Source organism: Saccostrea echinata, unplaced genomic scaffold, assembly GCF_033153115.1.
Source record: "Saccostrea echinata isolate AGI-Se365-2 ecotype Australia unplaced genomic scaffold, CSIRO_AGI_Sech_v1 ptg000023l, whole genome shotgun sequence".
Classification (NCBI taxonomy): domain Eukaryota; kingdom Metazoa; phylum Mollusca; class Bivalvia; order Ostreida; family Ostreidae; genus Saccostrea; species Saccostrea echinata.
In genome coordinates, this window is record NW_026889772.1 from 4,174,370 (window position 1) to 4,199,273 (window position 24,904).

Here is a 24,904-nt window from a genome sequence, read left to right on the forward strand (position 1 = left end):
TATATTTCCTATAAATAATGGTCTATTCTTTATTTAGATATATCAATTCTAGATCAATTTTAATCTCGTTATAACGAGATAACTAACTCGTTATAACGAGATAATTATCTCGTTATACCGAGATAACTAACTCGTTATAACGAGATACTAACTCGTTATAACGAGATACTTACTAGTTATAACGAGATAACTAACTCGTTATAACGAGATAACTAACTCGTTATAACGAGATAACTAATTTGTTATAATGAGATACTAACTCGTTATAACGAGATAACTAACTCGTTATAACGAGATAATTTTCTCGTTATAACGAGATAACTTACTCGTTATAACGAGATAACTAACTCGTTATAACGAGATAACTAACTCGTTATTACGAGATACTAACTCGTTATAACTAGATAACTAACTCGTTATAACGAGATATTAACTTGTTATAACGAGATACTAACTCGTTATAACGAGATACTAACTCGTTATTACGAGATAATTATCTCGTTATAACGAGTTAAATATTTTTTTTGTCTTGTCAAAAATGAGCCTATCCGGCTTTCGTACAGAACAGTATAAAAATAGTCCTTTTTTAATGATGATTATGGATGTTTACAACCTTCTTTTACAGTTATCTATCAAAGTAGTGCAGCTATCTTACATTTCCATGCATATTCAGACTAATTTTCCCTCTCAGAGTCAACAGGCATTTATATATAATATAGGTGACCGATTTGTTCTCTTTAATAATAATTTAACAAAATAAAATCGTCTCTTCAGACATGTAATCCATTTACTATGGAAGGTTGCATATTTAAAAAGACTTTTAACCTTTTATGGAATTTAATTAAAAGCTAAAAAATTTTATCGAACCTTCAGATGTCAGTTATAAGCATTCTCAGCAATGATATGTCTAAATGTGAAATGTAAATGTCAGTTAAGGTGATTGCACACCAGTAATTCATCATTAATGATACCATGTCGTCTTGTTTATACAGAAAGGTCAAACTATGTAAATCTGTATTGGGTGTGAGCTGTCGTAATCACATAATTATCCCTAAAGAAGATTATTACTTTTGATATCAAAACAATTTAATTTCTCACCGCACATATTAATCATGATTTTTAGGTATAATCAAATGAGTGCCATGCATGTGCAATAAAATATGGCAAAACAGGCTAACAAATCTTTTTTATGTAGGGAGAAAAAAAACTTAAAGGATGTCCATTGAAAGAATTCTGAATGGGACTTTCTAGTCCTATAAGTATATACACTATATGTCCGAGGGTTTTCAGAACCACATTAGTGTTAACGCTTGTTACGGGAATGCTGTAAATACAAATCTTCACGTTATAAGATTATGGTCAGAGTTGGTAGGTCAATTTTTCCAACATTTTAGAAATCAGACCCCAGGATAGACAAGTCAGAATTTGTAAGTTGTCCAAACGTTTATTAAAAAACACACAAAATTTGAAATTATTCAGAATTATTGCTCTGACATGTTGTTAACTCAAATTTTCAAGCATTTATGAAAATACATATATATATTAATGATGGACTGAAATTTTGACTTAAGTCTTTGATTGTTTCATGATCCTGGAACCAGGGTTTTTTTTTCCTGAAAAAGATATCTAGATCCGAACATTCATGGGAACACAGTCATTTCTGTGCATTTCAAACGTTAGGAAAATATATTTAATTCACTATTTAACGGAATTTAATTTGATAAAATATAAGCGTTTCTTAGATGGACGTTTTGAAAACTTATTCATACCAATGGAAACATGCAAATATCTCTCTCTCTCTCTCTCTCTCTGTACTTATTTAACTTTGGTTTAACATTATTTTGTGGGATTTGCTTGTTGAACAGTTTAGTTGTTATTTGGCCAATATCGTCTGTAGTTGGCCAATATCGTCTGTAGTTGATAACAAAATAATCACTGACAGAAAACAAATGAAAGAAATAAAAAAATATCTCTGAGCCGGGATGTGCGAGTACATATATTGGGGTGGGGTAGTCCTAACCGAAAGCACCTGTGCAACTAGGCAAAAAATAATTCATTAAGGATAGAACCGAAAGCACCTGTGCAACTCACAGGTGCTTGTGGACAGAACCCCCCCCCCCCCCCCATATACACCCAGGGTCCAAGGATATTTTTATTCGTCTTCTTTCACAAATTAATCTTCTATTACATATTTACAATGTATTTCATATGAACCCCCCCCCCCCAAAAAAAAAAAAAATAACGCAGAATTAACTTTTTATTAAAAAAGCATACCCGCAGTATAATACGGGTGTATATAAAAAGGGGGGGGGTGTTCCTGTCCACAAGCACCTGTGGTGCAACGAGGCAAAAAACTATTCATTAAAAATAGAACTCTCTACAACCAGATTAAAAAGATGTTAGAGAAACAAAGTCAAATGAGCCGCTGTCATGCTTTATTTTCTGGTATAGTCGCTATATATGTACATGTACTTATTTTGTATATATAGAGCACATATATCACAAACGACCTTTGTAGGTTAGAGGTCGAATATTCTAATGAAATGTCATTTACTTCATTTCTGAAACAGCGGTCATTATAGATTTAGATACATGTTTGAACTGCTTGGTATTACTAATGTATTGTGAAGATATGTTATATCTTCTCATATTTTGGAAGAAGTTTTTCAAATCACAGAGGATTTAGTCCAATCTTTACTGATGGAATGGTATTCTTTTAAATATATCTAAGAATCCCTATATGCTGAAGCATAATTAATTAATGTTGTATATTTAGGGGAATGTACAGCTTAATCAGAGATAAGAAAAAAAATATTTATCATTGTATGTTGAAGTGGCACAAAGTTGTAAAGTTCATCAAAGTAATATTTGTTGAGACTTAAAGTACATTTATTATTTACAATTCTAGTAAAAAAAATTGTTTTAAAATTGTAATATTTTATAATAATTTCACTGACATGAAAATGAATGTTAAGAACCTTTTTTTATTCATTTTTATTCTTAACTGTTTAGAAGCTCTTACTTAAGAATTATCATTCTATACTTTCTATAGTACTGATAAAATTGTTCGTCTGATAAAAAAGAACTTAACTTTTATTAAATTCCTCAATCAAAAATATATAAATAATAATTACATGTAAAAAAAAATATTAAAAAGTCGGTTCGTAAGAAAAGAAAGAAAAATTCACCAATGCAAATAAATAATATTTTTTTTATCAAAGAAAATTGATTTCAATCCTACTCAATATGAAATAAAGTTAATATAATCGACATTTTGATTACAACATCATTATTTACCGTTCACGTGACTATATGGCATCTGGTTTGATCACAGTCTTCGAGGCAAGATTGATGGACAGTTTTTGCAGAGGGCGGGGAGAATTTCCAAGTTTAAATTCTCAATCAAACGTAACCCCCATAGATTTGACATCTGGACACACACAGGTAAGGGATTTTTAGAGCTTATAAGAGAAAATTAAGAAATATTGCAATTCAGCAGGATTTAATTTTGTGTTCGTATGAAATGCCAAATAGCACGAAATAGAGTTCAAAGCAGCAAATCAAAAATACTATTGCTATTGCATGTGATCAAGTTTTAAATAAGTTGCTATCAAACATCTTCACACCATACATAAGAATTCTCTACTTCTATTAGCTACTGTTTGTCTCTGTGAAACTACAATAAAGCAACTATCAAATCCTGCACCACCACCCCTCCCTAATTTACAACTTTTTAAATTAAAAAATGAATGTTCGAATAATTACTTTCCAGATTAATTCGAACAACTACGAAATATTAATTTACTACTTGTCAGTTCCTGCTTAAAAGAGACTGAAGATAAAAGGTGCCATACAATTGCATAATCTTCGATACCCATTTCTGACATTATTGGTTCTAAACTTGCTCTTTGCCATATATTCTGTATAATACATTGTACTGGAAATTAACTTACATTAAAACATGAAATAAAACATCATTTACCATTTTCATGAAATTTTCTGCATTACACAAGAAAAAAATATTAATATAAATATATTCCTTGGCAAAATATGTATAAAAAAGGTATTTTTATTGTAGAATGAGTGCACCTTTTATAATCTACTGCCTTCTCCTAGCAATTAGCTCTTCAGATAGCCAGAGTAATGTGGGAACAAGGCGTGGTGACTTACAGGTCGTGACTTCTGATGTGCTGTATAGAATGGGAACGGACTTGAGACATGAAGGGATGTCGAGGATGATAATGAGACCGGAAATGACATCTGATGTCCGGTCGATACGGGAAATGATGCCTGGAATGGGCAGAAGAAGTATGATGTCCGAATCTAGAATGATGGAAAATACAATGAGACCTGGTATGTCTGGTATGGACATGAGAACGGAAATGACATCTGATATGCAATCAAGACCGGAAATGGTGTCTGGAATGGACAGAAGAAGTATGATGTCCGAATCCAGAATGATGGAAAATACAATGAGACCTGGTATGTCTGGTACGAACATGAGAACGGAAATGACATCTGATATGCAATCAAGACCGGAAATGGTGTCTGGAATGGACAGAAGAAGTATGATGTCCGAATCCAGAATGATGGAAAATACAATGAGACCTGGTATGTCTGGTACGAACATGAGAACGGAAATGACATCTGATATGCAATCAAGACCGGAAATGGTGTCTGGAATGGACAGAAGAAGTATGATGTCCGAATCCAGAATGATGGAAAATACAATGAGACCTGGTATGTCTGGTATGGACATGAGGGCGGAAATGACATCTGATATGCAATCAAGACCGGAAATGGTGTCTGGAATGGACAGAAGAAGTATGATGTCCGAATCTAGAATGATGGAAAATACAATGAGACCTGGTATGTCTGGTATGGACATGAGGGCGGAAATGACATCTGATATGCAATCAAGACCGGAAATGGTGTCTGGAATGGACAGAAGAAGTATGATGTCCGAATCCAGAATGATGGAAAATACAATGAGACCTGGTATGTCTGGTATGAACATGAGAACGGAAATGACATCTGATATGCAATCAAGACCGGAAATGGTGTCTGGAATGGACAGAAGAAGTATGATGTCCGAATCCAGAATGATGGAAAATACAATGAGACCTGGTATGTCTGGTAATGACATGAGAACGGAAATGACATCTGATATGCAATCAAGACCGGAAATGGTGTCTGGAATGGACAGAAGAAGTATGATGTCCGAATCCAGGATGATGGAAAATACAATGAGACCTGGTATGTCTGGCATGGACATGAGAACGGAAATGACATCTGACATGCAATCAAGACCGGAGATGGTGTCTGGAATAGACAGAAGAAGTATGATGTCTGAATCCAGAATGATTGAAAATACAATGAGAGCTGGTATGTCTGGTAATGACATGAGAACGGAAATGACATCTGATATGCAATCAAGACCCGAAATGATGTCTATGATGGACCGAAGAAGTATGATACCTGAATCCAATACAATGAGCTCAAGCACAAGAACAATGGACTCTGGAATGATGAGAGAGATGGGTTCGCGTACAATGCGAGGAATGATGTCGAACATGATGCAAGAAGAAATGTCAGGCCTTGGCACACCTGATAAAGTTCCTATAGGTAGACAAAATGCAGTTCTACTATGCTTGAAGCCATATTTTGAAATACTCACTCTACATACGATTTAAAGAATAATTCTGTTGCTATTTATATTACAGAAGTAATATAGAAGAAATTATATGTAAAATAGGTGAAGATAACGAGCAGTGATTGATCTAAAAAAATCTATGAATAGGGCATATCTAAAGCACAAACCGCTGGAAATTCCAGATGTGAGATCAGGTGCCTAGGCGGAGTGAGCATCCCCTGTCGACCCTTCACATTGATCAGGTGGACGGATTAATCCTTAGTCAAATTTAGTATAAAAACAAAGGCCTAACATTTGGTATGAAATAATAAGTTAAAATACGGCACAATAATAGGTTGTATTTGCTAACAAGCTTTCTGTTTGAAAGGAAATGATTTCCTTATTTATCAAAAAGAAGACTCTCGTCCTTATCTACTTTGCCTCTTTCGTATTTATTGTACTGTTCAATAACCTCATTTTCTTTCTATTTTAGAAACGCGAAATACTGGAAATGACCAGTATATTATGGAGAGAGATACTCCTATGAAATTTCATTATAGTTTTTCTCGCCAAAATGATGGCGAAATGGTGAACTTGCTAAGTGACCGCGCTCATGTGTTGGCATCAATGAGTAAAAGATCAGCAGAAATGTAAGTAAGAATTACATGGTAAGGTATGTTCGTATGCAATGAGTTTTTGAACTCCACACGTCACACGAAAGAGTATACAATAATTCTATCATGTTCATACTTAATTAGCTCACCTGAGCCAAAGGCTCAAGTGAGCTTTTCTGATCAAAATTTGTCCGTTGTCTGTCGGCGTCGGCGTCGTCGGCGTCGTTGTTGTCGTAAACTTTTCACATTTTCATCTTCTTCTCAAGAACCACTGAGCCGATTTCAACCAAACTTGCCACAAAGTATCCTTGGGTGAAGGGGATTCAGGTTTGTTCAAATGAAGGGCCATGCCCTCTTTCAAGGGGAGATAATAAAGAATTAGTGAAAAATTAATAGCATCTTTTAAAAATCTTCTTGTCAAGAACAACAGAGCCAGGGAAGATGAAACTCATGTGGAAGCATTCTCAGGTAGTGTAGATTCAAGTTTGTTCAAATCATGACCCCCGGGGGTAGGGTGGGGCCACAATGGAGGATCAAAGTTTTACATAGAAATATATAGGAAAAACCTTTAAAAATCTTCTTCTCAAGAACAGCAAAGCCATGATGAGTCATATTTATATAGAAGCATGCTCAGGTAGTAAAAATTCAAATTTGTTCAAATCATGACCCCCGGGGGTAGGGCGGGGCCACAATGGAGGATCAAAGTTTTACATAGAAATATATAGGAAAAATCTTTAAAAATCTTCTTCTCAAGAACAGCAAAGCCCTAATTGGTCATATTTATATGAAAGCATCCTCAGGTAGTGTAGATTCAAGTTTGTTCAAATCATGACACCCGGGGGTAGGGCGGGGCCACAATTGAGGATCAAAGTTTTACATAGAAATAAATAGGAAAAACCTTTAAAAATCTTCTTCTCAAGAACAGCAAAGCCATGATGAGTCATATTTATATGGAAGCATCCTCAAGTAGTGAAGATTCAAGTTTGTTCAAATCATGACCCCCGAGGGTAGGGCAGGGCCACAATGGAGGATCAAAGTTTTACATAGAAATGTATAGGAAAAATCTTTAAAAAATCTTCTTCTCAAGAACAGCAAAGCCATGATTAGTCATATTTATATGGAAGCATCCTCAGGTAGTAAAAATTCAAATTTGTTCAAATCATGACCCCCGAGGGTAGGGCGGGGCCACAATGGAGGATCAAAGTTTTACATAGAAATATATAGGAAAAATCTTTAAAAAATCTTCTTCTCAGGAACAGCAAAGCCTTGATTGGTCATATTTATGTGGAAGCATCCTCAGGTTGTAAAAATTCAAATTTGTTCAAATCATGACCCCTTGGTGTAGGGCGGGGCCACAATGGAGGATCAAAGTTTTACATAGAAATATATAGGAAAAATTTTAAAAATCTTCTTCTCAGGAACAGCAAAGCCCTGATTGATCATATTTATTTGGAAGTATCCTCAGGTTGTGTAAATTCAAGATTGTTCAAATCATGACCCCCTGGGGTAGGGCGGGGCCACAATGGAGGATCAAAGTCTTAAATAGAAATATATAGGTAAATATCTTCTGATGAAGAACTGTAAAGCCATGATTAGTCATTTTGATATGGAAGCATCCTCAGGTAGTGTAAATTCAAGTTTGTTAAAATGATGACCCCCCGGGGATAGGGATGGGCCACAATGGGGGGTCGAAAATTTTACATAGGAACATATAGGAAAATATCCTCTTCTCAAGAACTGAAAATCATGTTTAGTCATTTTGATATGGAAGCATCCTCAGATAGTGTAAATTCAAATTCGTTCAAATGATGACCCCTGGGGTAGGGTGGGGCCCAATGGGGGATTGAAAGTTTTACATAAGAACATGCAGAAAAAATATTTCTTCTCAAGAACAGAAAAGCTATGTTTAGTCATATTGAAATGGAAGCATCCTCAGGTAGTGTAGATTCAAATTTTCAAATATTGACCTCTGGGATAGGGAGGAGCCACAATGGGGGATCAAATTTTTACAAAGGATTATATGGGAAAAATTTTTCAAAATTTACTCAAGTACAACAAAGCCATTTGTTATATTGACATGGAAGCATCATCAGGTATCCCCCCCTCCCCCCCCCCCCCCCCCGTAACCTTTTCAATACTGAACTGATTTGTGCTTTTGTGCTTTTGCCTAGCCAATGTGCTCAGGTGAGCGATGTGGCCCATGGGCCTCTTGTTTGTTTTAGCTACTAATATTAAGTAACTTAAACACCACAGGATGAACGCACGGAGCGCCGAAGATGTCCGAGAAATTATAGATGATCCCTCCTATCAAGAGATGATGCGGGAAGAGTTTTCTCCATACTGCTATCAGCTGCCACGTTGTGACCCAAACCAAAAGTACCGCTCAGCCTGCGGTGCCTGTAACAACCTTAGGGCACCTCTGTATGGAAAATCCTTTACACCGTTTCGTCGAATTGTATCGTCCAAGTATGAAGATGGTAGGTCACCAATGATTGGTTTATTAATGACCTTGACTGTGTCACTTTCAAAACCTAATGGAAAAATTGGTGCTTGTTAGAAATCACGACAAAATGTTAAATTAATTTCTTGTCAATCTTTATTGTACTTAAGCAATTTTTTAAACAGGTATTGAGGCACCAAGAACCGGAAGTGTACTAGGAGGTAGCTTACCAAGTGCTCGTGACGTCAGTAACGCTATCCACCAGGAGCGTGCAACAAGTGTTAACGCCGTCATTACGCCGTTTGTCTACTCCTTTGGGCAATTTCTTGACCATGATTTCACTAGCACGCCTTTAATGGAAGGTAGTTTTATAGCTTTTGATAAAATGCGTCGCAAAAAAGATTCACATTTCACAAATTGTTTATTGTCTTTTTGTAAACAGAGAATTTTACTCAGTACATTTTCATCATTCTATCTTCTCATTATTTCTTTTCTTCAGATGAAAATGGAAATTTGATTGAGGACTGCTGCTCAAACCCTGAAAGGTAAAGATAGTTCTCTATTTACAAAGTGTCTTTCTTATGAAAACTGAGTTGAAAGGTAATGCTATAATTTTTATTCCAGGTTTGAGTGTTTCAGCATCCCCGTGTCATCCAATGACCCCTACTTTACCGACCCTACCAGAAAGTGTATTCATGTTGTGCGAGCTGACATAGCACCCCCACTGGACTGTTCATCAGGTGTGCTTTTTTGTAGATCTCCTAAGTCACTTGGGTGATCTATTGCTACCTGTTTTTGTCTGTCGTTGTAGTCCGTTAAAATTTATCTTCTTATTCTCTGGAACCACAGAACCAATCTCAACCAATTTTGGTATATAGCATCTATAGGTAAAGGGAGACAAATTTTGAATTCCATGTCCTCACCCCCACCCAACACCCCCTTGGGAATGAGAAGTGGGGACAGAACCACCAAAATTAATATAATCTTCAAGAATCTTCTTCTTTACTGGGCATCAAGCACTTAAACTGTTGGCTTGAATATAATAATATAATATGCAGTGATCTCTCTACCGAAATTGTAAAATTCATGACCCCTGGGTCTGAGATTCTGATGTTAGGGTGGGGCTCTATTGATTATATAGTGAGTGAAAAATTCTCGAGAGGGACCTGTTGACCGGTCACACCTGGCGTGAGCCCTATGTATTGATTTGGTAGACGGAATAGTCCGTAGTCCCTAGTCAAATTCAGTATAAAAAACAAAGGCCTAACAATTGTATGAAGCACTTCAGCCAAACTTCGACCCACTGATAGCTTATATTTGCTAACAAGGTCATTATAACAACCATAGAATTTACGAAATGCCGACTTAAAAAAAATGAGGTTCTTGAAAGCCCTCTAACATCATCTTATCTGTCGGTAGCTTGCCTTGTTTAAAAATTGATCACATTCGGAGCATGCTCTTGAGTATCGAATAAGTTGGGAGACGTAAACACCATATGCAGGTGATATCGGGATATTACAATATAAATAAAGAAAGTTGACAATGGAAAAGCTTAAGTCATCTCGTTTGTTATACAATTTAGTTGTTAGTTGGCCCTTATCATCTATAGACAGTAAAACTGAAATCAATGGTCCCAGAGTCAGAGTTCTAGTTTTAGGATGGGGCTCTTTAGATCATATAGGGGAAAGCATAAGTTCTTCTTATCTCCCCCTTGTATATTAAGCAGTCAAATTAAGTGCATAGATATAATGGGCAAGAGTGCTTCTTCCAAAATTGTGAAATGCATGGCCCCTCGGTCTGGATTTAGGGCGGGGCACCTTTGGTCATATAATGAAAATGAATTTATTCTTTGAAAATCTTCTTCGGTGCTCCTTGGTATATAGCAGAATACTTAGTGTATGTTATGATAAAGAGTTTTTTTTTTCTAAAATACATGTCCCCTGGGTCAGAGCTTTTGAAGTTAGGACGAGACTCCATTGATACTTATTATGACCTTTAAACTAATTCTAAAGGAAAACAAATAAAACAAAAAAAAAGTTCTAGTCATATTTTACATTAGCTTTATGCTTGAGTATGATTACAGGAATTCGCCAACAACAAAACCAGAGATCGGCCTTTATAGATGGTACCATGATATACGGATTCAATAGGGCAAAAGAAGATTCGTTACGGATTGGTGAAATGGGTAAAAATTGATAGATTGATAATTATGTAAGATATTAAGATTAACTTTGACAGAGCCCAACTTTTATTTTTATTTCATACGATGTTATAATGCATACTTATCAGGTTTTCTGAAGGTGAGTGAGGATTTCCCAAACACTAATGGAGTGCTGCCAAAGAGTGAAGAAGACAGCTGTAACATACGGGAAGAGGACAGACAATCACCGGAAATACAGCATTGCTTCGACTCAGGTATTTACAATGACACGTCTCTCTTTAAATTATCCAATGAAGAAGCCAGGCTCGAAATCTGAAACCGTTTTGATTTCATGCTTTTTTAGGGGACCATAGACAGGCAGAGAATCCTCTACTCACTGTTATACACACCGCCTTCGTCCGCCGTCATAACCTCATAGCGACCTTACTCTGGGAGAATTTCGGTGTTACAGATGACGAGCTCTTGTTCCAAGAGGCCAAACGTATGGTAATTGCTGAGTTACAGCACATAACATACAACGAGTTCCTTCCGATTGTGTTGAATAAGAGGCTGATGAAAATGTACAATCTGAAATCTAAGACAGCGCACGACCATGTGTATAACTCTTCTTCAGACCCGCGCATCATTAATGCGTTTGCCACTGCTGTATTCAGATTCGGTCATTCTTTGGTTAGGCAGGTAGTTGGATCAGACAATGGAGAATTTGTTTATCTGGATCAACTGAATAAACACTTTGACCGACCTCGAATGACCTTGACTGGAAGAGGCTATGGACATGAGTATCTGACAAACTGGAAAGCAAGAACAGGGGCATCACAGCCAGATGGTTATGTCGTAGACGCCATTCGTAATAAACTTTTTGAAGCAGAATCGTCCTCACTAGGTGGAGCTACACTAAGCTTTGACCTTCCTGCTATGAATATTCAAAGAGGAAGAGATCACGGACTGCCTGGATACAATGTGTACAGGGAGTGGTGTGGACTTCCTCGAGCTCGCCATTTTGGAACTTGGAAATTAGGACTTGTAGATCATGATGGAAGAGAAGCAGCAAAGCTCCGTTCTGTTTACAGGTACCATTGTTTTTCCTTTTTCCTTTCCTTTTTTGCAAACGTTTTATAAAAGTACTTACAATGCACTGAATCCGTTTTGTAATTCTAGGCACCCAGACGACATTGATCTTTTTGCTGGCGGTTTGTCTGAGAGACGCCTCCGCGGTGCGTTAATCGGTCCTACCTTTGCATGTATCCTGGCTTACCAGTTCCAACAACTCAAGGTCGGAGACAGATACTGGTATGAGAATCCCCACCCAATCTATGGATTTTCAACAGGTACACATTCTCTATTTTATTAGAGAAAAGCAGAAGCTGTGTCTGAGAGAATTTTGTAAAGAACTATTCTCTTTTAATATCGATTCAGAGGTACTAGTATTTTGAATTATTGGGAAATTTACAGTCATTGTTCTTTTTTTCTACAAAAAGTATATTTTGATAGAAAAGTTTAAATAGATATCTTCTAGTCTTTTAAGTTGTTTAAAATCGAAATATGATGAAAGGCGTTTGAAATATCTTGGTTAATAGAAGCATTTCATCGATTATACATGTACAATTGAACTCAGCAGTATTAATGGAGTATTGTGGCGTTACTTTTTTTCCATTCAGCAAACGATTTTGATATTTATTACATGATTGTTATTAAACAGTTATTTTCTATTATTTATAAAAATTAATATTTATTCCTTGATAACAATATTTTTGTTTTACTAATTTTCACTAATTAATTTACTAAGTTAAAGTAATTTTTTACAGAACAATTGAAAGAGTTGAAAAAAGTAACTCTTGCTAAGGTTATATGTTCCACAGCGGAGGAAGATCATATTATGGACATCCAACCAAATATTATGATCCGCAGCAGCAAGAAGTAAGTTTTATGATTCGGACATACCTGTCAAATACCTGTTTACCTTGTTTCTTTATAATTATATACATTGTTTAGTAGATGACCAGGGCTCATATACATGTAAATCATTGTCTACACAATAAGATTTTCTCTTTAGATAACTAAATAAATTATACTACATTATATATTATACTACATTACATAAAAAAATCATAATTTTCAAAATCTTTCTTTAAAAAGAAATTCCCGGATGACCTGTAATCAAGTGTTAGGAGGGGGTCACGAGTTGGGGTATCATATTGACGTGTTTGGAACCAACTTTCCCGGTCATAGGAAACCGCCAATGAGAAATATGCAGAGATCTGTGCGCAGATTGAGGCGGATCTATCCATATAACCCGACACTGCAACATCTCTTTAGAAACAGACTCCACATTAAAAACATTGCCAGAAAGGTTGTTATTCCCACAAGGAGGAAACATAGAAGGCGTATTGTAGTCAGCAGACGGAGACCCCTCCGGTTTAGTCCTGTACTAACACGACGACGCCTACCTAGAAGGATTGTATTGGGTTGAAATTTAGTATTTTATTATTTACCAAGGTTGTGCGATGATTTCAACACGATTTGTCAGTTTTTACAGGGACTTTTTAGACGTTCTGACGAATGCCATTTACATTATACCTATACTGCTTAAGCTTTCTTACTGTTATGCATTGCTTTATTATGCTAATGTAAGTAGCTATTCCATACGTAGTCATCCACCTTGTGAAGTGATAATATAACTACACTTTTAAACGATTAAGGGATTTGACATCTCAGTGAATCTACATTTGGATTAAAGAAATCATTATATGAAGCTGATACTACAACTTTTTCAATTTGTTGCAATCCGATAATCGCTTGTTTAATCTTAACACTTTAAACATCTGCTATATGACAGCCATTTTGTCAGCAATATGTATATTAGTAAATTTATCGTTTATAAATTTTGAAACTGTCGTCCAATGAAAATCGTTATGACAACATGGCCGATTACAGCAGAGGTACAGAGTGTGTTATATGTTACGTATATTTACTAATATAACAGTAATGTACGTAAAAACTAGGAGTGTCAAAATATTTATTTTCCTTAGTCGATTATTCGATTGCATTATTCGAACGATAGTCGAATATTCGGAACATTTTCTGAAAATAAATTTTATTTCAAACTTTATTGGTACATACTCAGAAACCTTTTTACTTAAATCTATTTAAAAAGTAACATCAAAATTAATGCAACGTAACGCGTGGATAGCATGATTATATGGAATTAATTTAGAAACCTAATTCTCCAAAATTTATTATTTCCCCGTAAATAGAATTCATAAATCGGCCTGTACATGCCGTCATTTTTTATTTAGTAAGCATTAAAAAATTGCCAGCCGATATCTTTTAAAGCTTATTATGAAATAAAATGCAGGGGCCGGGGGGGGGGGGGGGGCTTTCATGTCCTGAAACGGTTTAAAATGTAAGCGCATTGTTTTAATAATTATCGATATATCAAAACAGGTTTATTCCTTGCATTTGAGCAATTTTAAAATAACAAAAGATAATTGGTACATAGTATAAGATCAAGTCCAATTAATAATTTTACAAACAAAGCCCATTATATTGGTTGGTAATTTATTACAAAAACAACACAGGCAGTTACTGACAATTAATTCTCGCATAGTGAAGCATTTATAATTGCTGTACTTTCTATACGAACATGGAAAATCTACCGTTTTTTGTTGAGGAAAATTATCGACTGTCTATGAGAAAAAAAAAACTCTTTCTCATTTTTGTAATGAGAATTCCATCTCATCTATCACTCATTTATTGCATTTATTTAGTTAAAATAATATTCGAATGTCGTTTCATTATTCGATCGTCGGTCCATTCGACTGATAGTCGAATAGTCGACTATTCGTTGACATCCCTAGTAAAAACATTTGAAAATGCTTTAAAAATCCATTATTTTCTTGTTTTTATTTTAAATTTATTTGGTCTTGTTTGTAATCTAATTGCTGTTTTAATTTCATTTGTAACATATTGAATAAAATATTTTTTATGTAACAGTTTTAGTTGAGGTTGTTGTCTAACCATTAAAAGCATTAATTACCAGATCGAGATGCAAGCGACTATAAGAAAGACGATAAATAAAAACAAGTAATTGTTTTACAAAAAGAAACTCTCCCACCCACAAAGAAATTTATAAGAGTACGTCGGAATGTCGACTTTTACTATTGGCCTACATGTAGCTGTTTGATAGGGCCATTTAAAAAAAGAAATGTTTGTTTGCCCTCTACCGACCGACCCGGGTCAATTTTTTTAACCTCTGTTAAACGATAATTTTTTCCTTTATATTATTGAATTTTCTCATCCCTTCAATATGTTGTGTTGGATTTTCTAGAAAAAAATTTTCCCGCCTACCTACCGACCCATATTTTTTACCCTGAGTCTGGCGAGGGCAAACATTATTTCAAAGATGGCCTCATCATTTCTTTTATCCATGGAATTTCATGTTGGTGGACCTTCTGGAATACAGCACACCTATACTTCGATTTTACCTTATGGCCTTACAGTGCCTCTACGGTATAGGTAGTACCTACCCGGTATACCCTTTCCCCCTCTTCCTATTTGTTCTGAAAAACACTTGATGCAGTTCCAGAAGAATTCTCTACACGGTTATAGTAGGATCAATTTCTGAGATAGAGTAACCTCGCTTTGACAGGTGCATCGAGAAACCGTCGAACGTTGCATTCAGAATATCTGGGTCATTAGTTTTCCTGCATGTCTAATGTATTCTCCTTAAAATAATTCCATTAAAAACATTTCATGCATCTAGTTGGAGATTGTGTGGTAGTCAAAATTGAAAGTCAGATTATATAGTTGTTTATAATTTTTAATCATAAAAATTTGGTAATCTACGTAGAAGGGTACGTATCGAAGGAAACAAATAAAATACGTTTTTATACATATTTTTTGCTAATATCCATAGTAACGCTGTGTTTTAAAGAACTTAATTTCATTATTTTGAAATGTGAAAAAATAGGACCATGCCGATGCCTTTAAACATTGATCACAAGTTATATAAATATGTGTGTGTGGGTGTGTGTGTGTGTGTGTGTGTGTGTGTTTAGAAAGATAGGATCAGATTAAAACATACAAAGAATAAATCTGAAATCCCTTTGCGATATTAAAACCACGGCAACCATTGCCAAACAATAAGAAATAACACATTACGTCTTTGGTATGTGTTTCAAGGGTCTTTCTCTATTATTTGATTTGTTCGTTATCTCAATATTTTATTAAGATTTAACATATAATTGCTTTAATTTTTAAGTGTCTGACTTAATAAAAATGAATGAATGAAATATGGAGATAACGAACCGTAATCAATCTAAAGTTCCATTGAAACAATACAAATCGGGAGCAAAGCAAACAGGGACCTCTAAAATACATCAGGGGTGGAATCAGGTGCTATGGAGGAGTAATCATCTCCCGCCGTGTGCTCATTGTCATGATGCAAACCAAAAAAAATCTCTAGGCAATTCAGTGTGTAAATAATGGCATAACAGTTAGTATGAAAAACGTCAGTCAGCATTCGACTAAATGATAAATTGTATTTGCTGACAAGGTCAATGTATCAACCATAGAACTTGGGAAATGATTACTTTTAACGAGACTGTTCTTATTCTTGTTTCTTCAACTTCAGTAGCTTGACTCGATTTAGAAACTGTTCGTACGTGGAGCATAAGCTTGCGTATCGAATCAACTGGGAGATATAAATCCCATATGCAGATGAAAAGGGTGTATTGCTACATAAATAGGGAAGTTGATAATAGAAACGTTGAAGTCATTAAATTTTGTTGATAGGTGAACATTGACGTCTTTTTCTAGTAAAATATCCAAATGTGAAACAGATGTGTCAGACTCTGTGGTATCTTTTATCTCAAGTTCACTGGGATATATCGAATCGATATATGGATGGTAGTAACTATTGTTATTGATAAGACGTCGTCGAGTTGAAGGCCAAAAAAATATTACTCTTGATTACCTTGCTTCCATAGGAATATGTGTTATAGTTGATTTCCCAAAATTATTACTTTTGATTTCTTTGTTTTCATAGTAACTTGTGCTATAGTGATTTCCCAAAATATGCATTTAAGACAACAGGCCTCCAACTTTTGGAAACATCATTTCCACTTGTTTGCATTGCCGCAAACGTTAACTATGGATCTCTGAACATGTTGAAAAAAATGCAATTTTTCAAAGTTTAAGGCATTTTGAAATGGTAAAGAATATTTGCCTGATTGAGTTTCAGGTATAGAGTTTGGAGAATTCTGAGACTATGCTGCCGTAGCTTCTATTTAAAAGTTAAAGTCATTACAGACAATGTCTCTTAATATCAACTTTGTTAATGTTTTGTTTATGACCTTTGTAGAAAGTTCACAGAAAAATGACGATATTTCAAGTATAAATCTGAGATGCTTGTGACAGTGATTGCCAATGTTCAAGAATTCCTCTATTATGTTTGGTTCCAATAGATGTAATAAAACTACTCCATGGTATCTATCATAAAAGAAAATTTGTAAATTCTTAAAGTATACACAAACAAGTGGGGAACAAAAAGGCAAATTTTATATACCATTGTGACCTTGAACTTTGACCTCCTGTCTGTATTTACCTATTTATGTGATGCTAGTTATTATCCACCAGAATTGTAATTTGTTTCTTCAAATTATGTTGTTTAAAACACAAGTATTAGTTATGACACAGAAAATAAATGTGCTTAGTTTCCTTAAATTTCCATATAAATCAAGCCGTTTTGACCTTGACCTTTGACCTTTTGTCGTGAAAATTGATTTTTCTCTTTGTTTTTGCTATTGTGTACCATATATCTAAATTTGGTTTTAATCCATTATAAAATACTCAGGTATTTATATGGAAACTGATTGTAGATACCCATTGCCTTTGTCTGGAATTCTTTAAAAAAGCATAAGTTTGTAACCATGGTAACATGAAAACGAAATATGAATACCAAGTGTGTCTTTGCAGATTCTAATAGAACTATATATGTACTTTCAAATCAATATATTTATTTTTTCCCAAATGTCCGCAAAATTTTATATCAGGCTTTTCAAAAGAGCCTAAAATCTACAATTTTCCCCAGAAAAATCCTACTTAAAAACGGGGGATATTTTTTTCTATGAGGTAAAGTTATTCAAATACTAGAAATAATCAAAAGAACTATTAAAATGATGTATTTTGGCAAAAAGATAAAGTCATGTAAATATCTTGTTCTGTTAAAGACTTTTAATTAGTCAAAAAGGATCATTTTTTTTATCAAAATTTAGCGTTTTTTAGGCCATGAAAAATGTATGTTGGTTGCCATGGTAACCATTGACCATAGCAACCATTTTATTATGAATTTTAGTTTCATACACTAATATAGGAATGTGTGCCAAGTTTCATAAAAATCCAAGACCTAGCGTGCCACACTCCCTATATAAGAGTTTAAATGCTTACAGAGAATGGCTATTAACTTCTTATGCAATCTGATATTGAGATTTTAGTATTTTTCAGATTGACCACAATTTTTGGTCATAAGAAAAATAAAATTAGTCTGTGAAGTGCTTTCTATCAAAACAAGCAAGTTAAAAGAATTGTAATCCCCTACATTCGGTGTCCTAAGTGGTTGGGATGTAATTATTTATTGAATAATGGTACTGTCTCGTTTGTGTGTCCTTCAAACTTGTAGGCTAAGGTCATGAGGTCGAAAATGGTCTGAAAAGTGTTGTCATAGGTAATGTACACGTAAAATGTATTTTCTCTCATTTAAATTTATTACATGTACCAATGTAAAAAAAAAAATAAAAAGATTGTAGTTTAAAGTTTAAGGTCAAGGTTACGAGGTCAAAAAACAGAGTACATTCGGAAAAGACTTGAAACAGGTAATGCACATGTCAAATATAAATGTCATATCTTCTCTCATTCTAAAGTTATCAGCAATGTTAAATTTTTCGACAATTAGGTCAAACCTGAAGATCAAAGTCATGGGGTTAAAAATCATAATATATTTGGAAACGTCTTGTTACAAGGTAAAATATGAATGCCTTATCTTTTCTCCATCAAAAGTTAGCAGCAATGATTTTTTTTTTTTGAAAATAAGGTCAAACATGAAGGTTAAGGTCCCGGGGTAAAATATGATAACACATTCGAAAACTTCTTGTCACAGGTAATGTACCTGTCAAATATAAAGCCCTATCACCAATGCAAAAAAAAAAAAAAAAAAAATGAATTTAGGCCAAACTTCAAGGTCAATGTCACGGTGTCAAATAGCATAGCGTGATCGGAAATGACTTATCAAAGGTATTGCACATCATAACAAGTTAAATATGAATGCTCGAACCTCTATCATTCAGAAGTTATAAAAAGTGTTTAAATTTTTGAAAAATATGTCAATCTTCAAGGTCAGGAGAAAAAAACCCCAGTATATTTGGAAAGGAATTGTCAAAGGTAATGTACAAGTGAAATAGGAAAACCTTGTCTAATGTAAGTAATTTTAAATTTTTTGAAAAGTAGGTCAAACGTAAAAGTCGAGGTCATTGTCACAGTATTTTTGAAAGGATCTAGTTACATGTAATGTACTTGTGAAATATGAAAACCCTAATCTTCTATGCCCAAGATTAAAGTTTTTGTGACAGAGAGATTGACAGACGGACATACTGACAGTCGACGGAGATTTAATGTCCCAATCTCCCATGCTGAGTTGTCGTTCGTTCCTCTTTCAGACACCTCTTCAATAGGCTCGCGTAAGGAGTTGATTCTTACGTCGCGGGTTCGAATCCCACTGTGGGACGTGGAGACCGGTCCTTCGGATGAGACCGTATAAACCGAGGTCCCGTGTCGCAGTAGGTGCTGGCACGAAAAAGATCCCTCACTGCTCAATGGCCGTAAGTGCCGAGTATAGGTCAGAATTTGTAACCCTCCACCGGCAAGTGGTGGCGTCTCCATATGAGTGAAAATTCTCGAGAGGGACGTTAAACAACAATCAATCAATCAATCAATCAATAGGCTCGCGTCAAGACTTTTGACATAAAGTATAAAAAATGACATTCCAAGGATTATTTCAAATTAAACTAATAGTTCTAGATCTAATTAGTGAATATCTATCTTAAACTGAAGGAACAAACACTGGCGCAAGCATTTAATTATAATAAATGAATACAAACACACTATTTCCCGCGCTTTTCACTTTGATATACGTACGATGGCCGATATCAGCCTGTCTGAAATAAAATTACACGGCCTATAATTTTGTCTTTTGTACATGTACATTTCTTGAAATTTGTACATGTACAAAAATATAAAAAGTTACAATTTTGCTTAAAGACAAAATGTACATGTACAATTCTTTAAAATTGTACATGTACAGACAAAAAAATCTATAGCGGTATATAAAAGAACTTCTTGAGTTCAGATCACACCTTGTAAACAGAGAATACGAGGTAACTGAGACTGACCCAATTATTAATGAATCCTTGGCTTTAAACAGAGTCATAACGCTACATAAAACCAAGAAAACAAAGGAAATACCGAATGTTCCAATAACAAAGTATGACCCAAGAATCAAAGGTCTGAAATCCAAATTATCAAAATACTGGTCATTAGTTTTAAAAGATGAAATATGCAAATAAATCTTTCAAACAAAACTAATGATTGCATATGCTATACATAAAAGTATTGGTAATTTGCTGACAAAAGCTATTTTGCCATATAGAAATTACGGTTTGATCCCTGATGAAGGCGGAACCGTGCCAATAATTTAAATACACCATTACGATATCAAACCGCCGAAACACATTGTTGTCACATAACAATTAATACAGTCAATATAAAAAAGGAAATAAAAAAATCGCAGCACTGTGTCGGGTCCTCTAAATTTTGAATGGCGTGTCTGATGGATGTTGCCTAAATGCACCTGCTACAGATTTTTTTGTCTGTACATGTACAAATTTAAAGAAATGTACATGTACATTTTCTCTTTTCACGAAATTATAACTTTTTATATTTTTGTACATGTAAGAAATGTACATGTACAAAAGACAAAATTATTGGACGTGTAATTTTATTTTAGACAGGCTGATATCGGCCATCGTATATATGCCAGCCAACGACAGAGGTGAATGTATGAGCAGATGGGAGAGAGTGTTAATGTCCCAATGCTTTCACTAAAGCAGAGGACAAGAAAAAAAAGCTACAGACCCTTTTAGACTCACTAGAAGAAAGTCGGTATATTTTATTGTTTTAACAGATTCAAGTGACCATTTGTACAGACTGGATCAGGATGAACATAACGTACCACTCTTTAAGAATGGATTTATACGTCCTAGTGTGGGTACTCACTAAAGACAAGAAACGCGATACTGACTCAGTGAAGAATAAAACAGCACTGTCATAAAAGTAATAAGTTTACATTATATCACTCATTTAAATACAGAGTTAATATTGTTTGTGTTCAGCAGTCAACACTTCCTCCTTTATGTTAATTTTGATTGATGTAGAAATAATGTTTTGTGCAATCCATTCCTCTCTGCAAGCACCTATAGTGATGGATGCCAGTCAAAGCGCCCTGTAATAAAACATCCCCGTTCAGAAAGCAGGGAAAGCCAGAAAGTTGTTAATGCAGGTTTTTCTCGTCCCGATAAATTATACAGCTTTTTCTCTGAACTGGGACATCCTAGGAAATACAAAGTAAATTATTCTTTCTTTGTTGCTTTATTCTTTTATCTATTTATTGATAATTTCATTCATTCATAATTTTAAGAAGTCAAACATTCATTTTTCAAATGCAACACATCATATATCATTTTAAAATGTAACATTCCTAAAATATGAGGGTTGTATGACCCTAGTAAATATACAATTTGCAAAATACATGATGTATCATAAGTGTTTAAAACAAAATAAAAAAAAAGAATGCAATGCTGTCAGAGTATTTTGTTAAATTTGGAGACAATATCACTTTCAATAAACATAATTTTATATGTTAACCCAATTCTAACATTTTGGAAATGTATTACACAATATAAAAAAATGCTGTATCTTTCAATTCAACATTTCGATATGCCGAAGACTATTTATCGATAAACAATATTAATTTTCATTCAAAATCATTGTCATTCAAAAGTAATTTCGATGTATCCCACTGGACTCGAAATGAAAAAAAAAAACACAAGAGAGTCTGACACATCTGTTTCATATTTACCAGAAAAAGAAAGACACTGATAGCAAAGTGTAACAAATATACCCGATGGTAAACATGATTTCAAACTCTCTTTTTTCAACTTCCTTTTTTATGTAGCATTGGCATATGGCGTGTATGTCTCTCCGTTGACAAGATACACAAAAACATACTTTATGTTTGAGAGGTCAGGCATACATATATCAATAAAATGTCATTTACCTGATTTCTACGACATAGAGTGTTTAGATATTAATTGCTTGGTAATATTATATAAAAGATTCTCTGTATTATGGAATATATTTTTTTGAGATTGTAAGGGATGTGATGCGTGTTTTTTCTGGGGGCTGGGGGATGATATTCTGTTTGAAAATATCGTTTAATATCTCATTATATCTCCATATACCATGTGTTGAGGCATAGTAGCGTTTCCTTACATGAACACCTAGGCCTACACAATAAGCAAGAATCAGCGACCTTTATTTTTTGCATGAATATACACAACGTTTGGAAACGCGTTTCCCCAACTTCAGAAACTTACTTCTTATTGTTTTTAAGGAATTATTTCCCATAAATTTGAAAAAAATATGCTATTTTGTTTATACATTTATATATGCTTTAATTTTTTTTTTGATTCTGCGAATAAAACAATTATCTCATTATTAAGAAACGAATCTAAAGTACGAATTGCACACTTTTTCATGAAGGCTTCATAAAGTGCACAAAATCTTAAAAGATCAATCAACTTTGATGCGAAAAATGTACAACAAAATTCAGAACTCTCTGAATGTTTGAAAAGGCTGACAAAATAATTTCTTAAGGAAAATATACTTAAATTGTGTGCTCAAAATGATACAGAAGACCAGTTATATTTATCTCGAAATGTTAAATAGATGATATTGGTATTTAGTCGTTTTGTTATACAAAAAATTAGTGTCTTTAAATTAAGTAAGCTCATTATTGTTTATAATACAAAAGAACTCAATAGCTAAATAACATTTTTAAAGAAAATCTGTAAAATTTAGAAGTTAAGCATTGTGATGTCTTGACAGCTTATATCTCTTTATATTTATAATAATCTGCATAACATATATAATATGATATTATTCTTTAAACTTGACAAATTATAATTAAGTTATAATTAAAACTGATCAGAGCTTATGTTTAATTCTCTCTGCAGTGTAAGAAATTGCCGTTAAAATATTTGTTTCTGGTCTCTTACGGAGGCGTTGCATGGTGCACGGTAGAATTTATTATTTTTTTTTTCATTTACCTTTTTGGTAATTCATTGAAATTATAGTCAATTGTTCGTGGATGTCGTAAATATTTTTTCCTTTTTATTTATTTTTCATACAAGCCCAGTCTCCATGTCACAATTTATTCACGCAAGTTAAATATAGATTCCGCGACACTTAACAAATGCACGATAATCAATCATAAGTCAGGAGACGAGGAATGATGACAATTTACTTAAAATATAATTCTAGGAAGTACTAATAAATAGATTTTGTCTTACTTCTAGGAATTTGTGTTTTTATCTTACTTTAAACCCTATCAAGATTTCATCAACAAACACATCCCATTAAGCAAGAAATCCATAGATCATTGAGTCAGACATCGATCCCAAATAATGTCAACGTAAACAATGTGACTTAAATCAAACGACACCCCTTCTTTTCTCGGAAATGCGCGGATCTATGGGGGGGGGGGTCGGGGTCCGCCCCCCCCCCCTGGAATTTGCAAAGTTAATAAAACTATGTACCGAAGCAAATAAAAAATGACTTCGGACCTCCTAGAAAACGTGGACCCTATCATCATCACGGTATGAGATTGATTTTACGTTTTTTTTAAAATTTATTTTTATTTTTATTATTATTATTATCATTATTTTTTTTTGCTTGTGAAGAAATTTTCTGAGTTTATTACGTTTAGGAAGGGAATTTAGGGTTTTTTCGCCTGTCGGAATCACTGAAATTTTAACAAACAGATATAGGGAACATTGCAGTAGGAGCACGAGTCCCCGTCAATTAAATTTCCATCCCATTCACTTTGAAAAATCGCTGCTTCGTCCACCTTCCCAAAACAAAATCTGACAATCAATATAAAATCTAAATTGTCAAAAAAGGGGGGGGGGACACCTTCCCAAAATAATCTGACAAGCAAAAAAAAAAAAAAAAAAAAAAAAAAACAACCCCTCCTAAAAGAACAGCAACAACCCCAAAACCCAGAATTCCCACGTTATAAAATGTCCGAATCCTGAAATTTCCCAGTGTTTGACCTTACACCAACAAAAAGTTGGGAGGTGGGGTGGGGTGGAGAAGACGGGTATCTGAAGGAAAATTCACTATAGTAAAAATACTTAACTCAGAAAAAAAGTGCTAGAATAAGATATTTTGTTAAAATTTTTCTAAAAAAATTTAAAAACATTTTCAAATTAAAGCTAAATAGAAAGTGATAAACAGAATTAATGAGGGTCCTTGTCTCGTAGGTTGTTTTGTAAAACAGGCCCCAGAATCTGTAACAATCAAATAAAATCGTTTGAGTTTGAGAATTAGAATGATTTTCTTACAGGATTATTTTGAAAACTTTTATTTATACTAGAGAAAACATAAAAATCGCAGCCAAGTCTATATTGTGTACTACGTAACTTTATAAATTTTTTTATACTGAGCTAATCTCAGCTTTTGTTCTCTGCTATCAACAGCACCTTTTTAGATGATGAAATATATGGAGATAACGAACAGTATTCAAGCTCAAAAGTCCATTAAACATTACAAAATAGTTGCAGAGCAAACACGGACATCCAAAAAATCAGAGGTGGGATCAGGTGCCATGGAGGAGTGAACATCCCCTGCCGACCGGTAACACCCGCCGTGTGCTCCTTGTCATGATC

At 34.4% G+C, this 24,904-nt stretch overlaps 1 protein-coding gene across 1 annotated transcript; it reads left to right on the top strand.

Moving 5' to 3' along the window:
- The first annotated feature begins 5,516 nt into the window (after positions 1–5,516).
- Positions 5,517–13,866, top strand: LOC133191095 (peroxidase-like protein). The gene is made up of 12 exons (XM_061326783.1): positions 5,517–5,625; positions 6,126–6,282; positions 8,500–8,723; positions 8,872–9,048; positions 9,186–9,231; positions 9,311–9,426; positions 10,770–10,871; positions 10,976–11,101; positions 11,191–11,917; positions 12,006–12,175; positions 12,653–12,764; positions 12,984–13,866. The coding sequence occupies exons 1-12, from the start codon at positions 5,526–5,528 to the stop codon at positions 13,315–13,317; spliced, it is 2,391 nt and encodes a 796-aa protein (XP_061182767.1). The 5' UTR covers positions 5,517–5,525; the 3' UTR covers positions 13,318–13,866.
- The last annotated feature ends 11,038 nt before the right edge of the window (positions 13,867–24,904 follow it).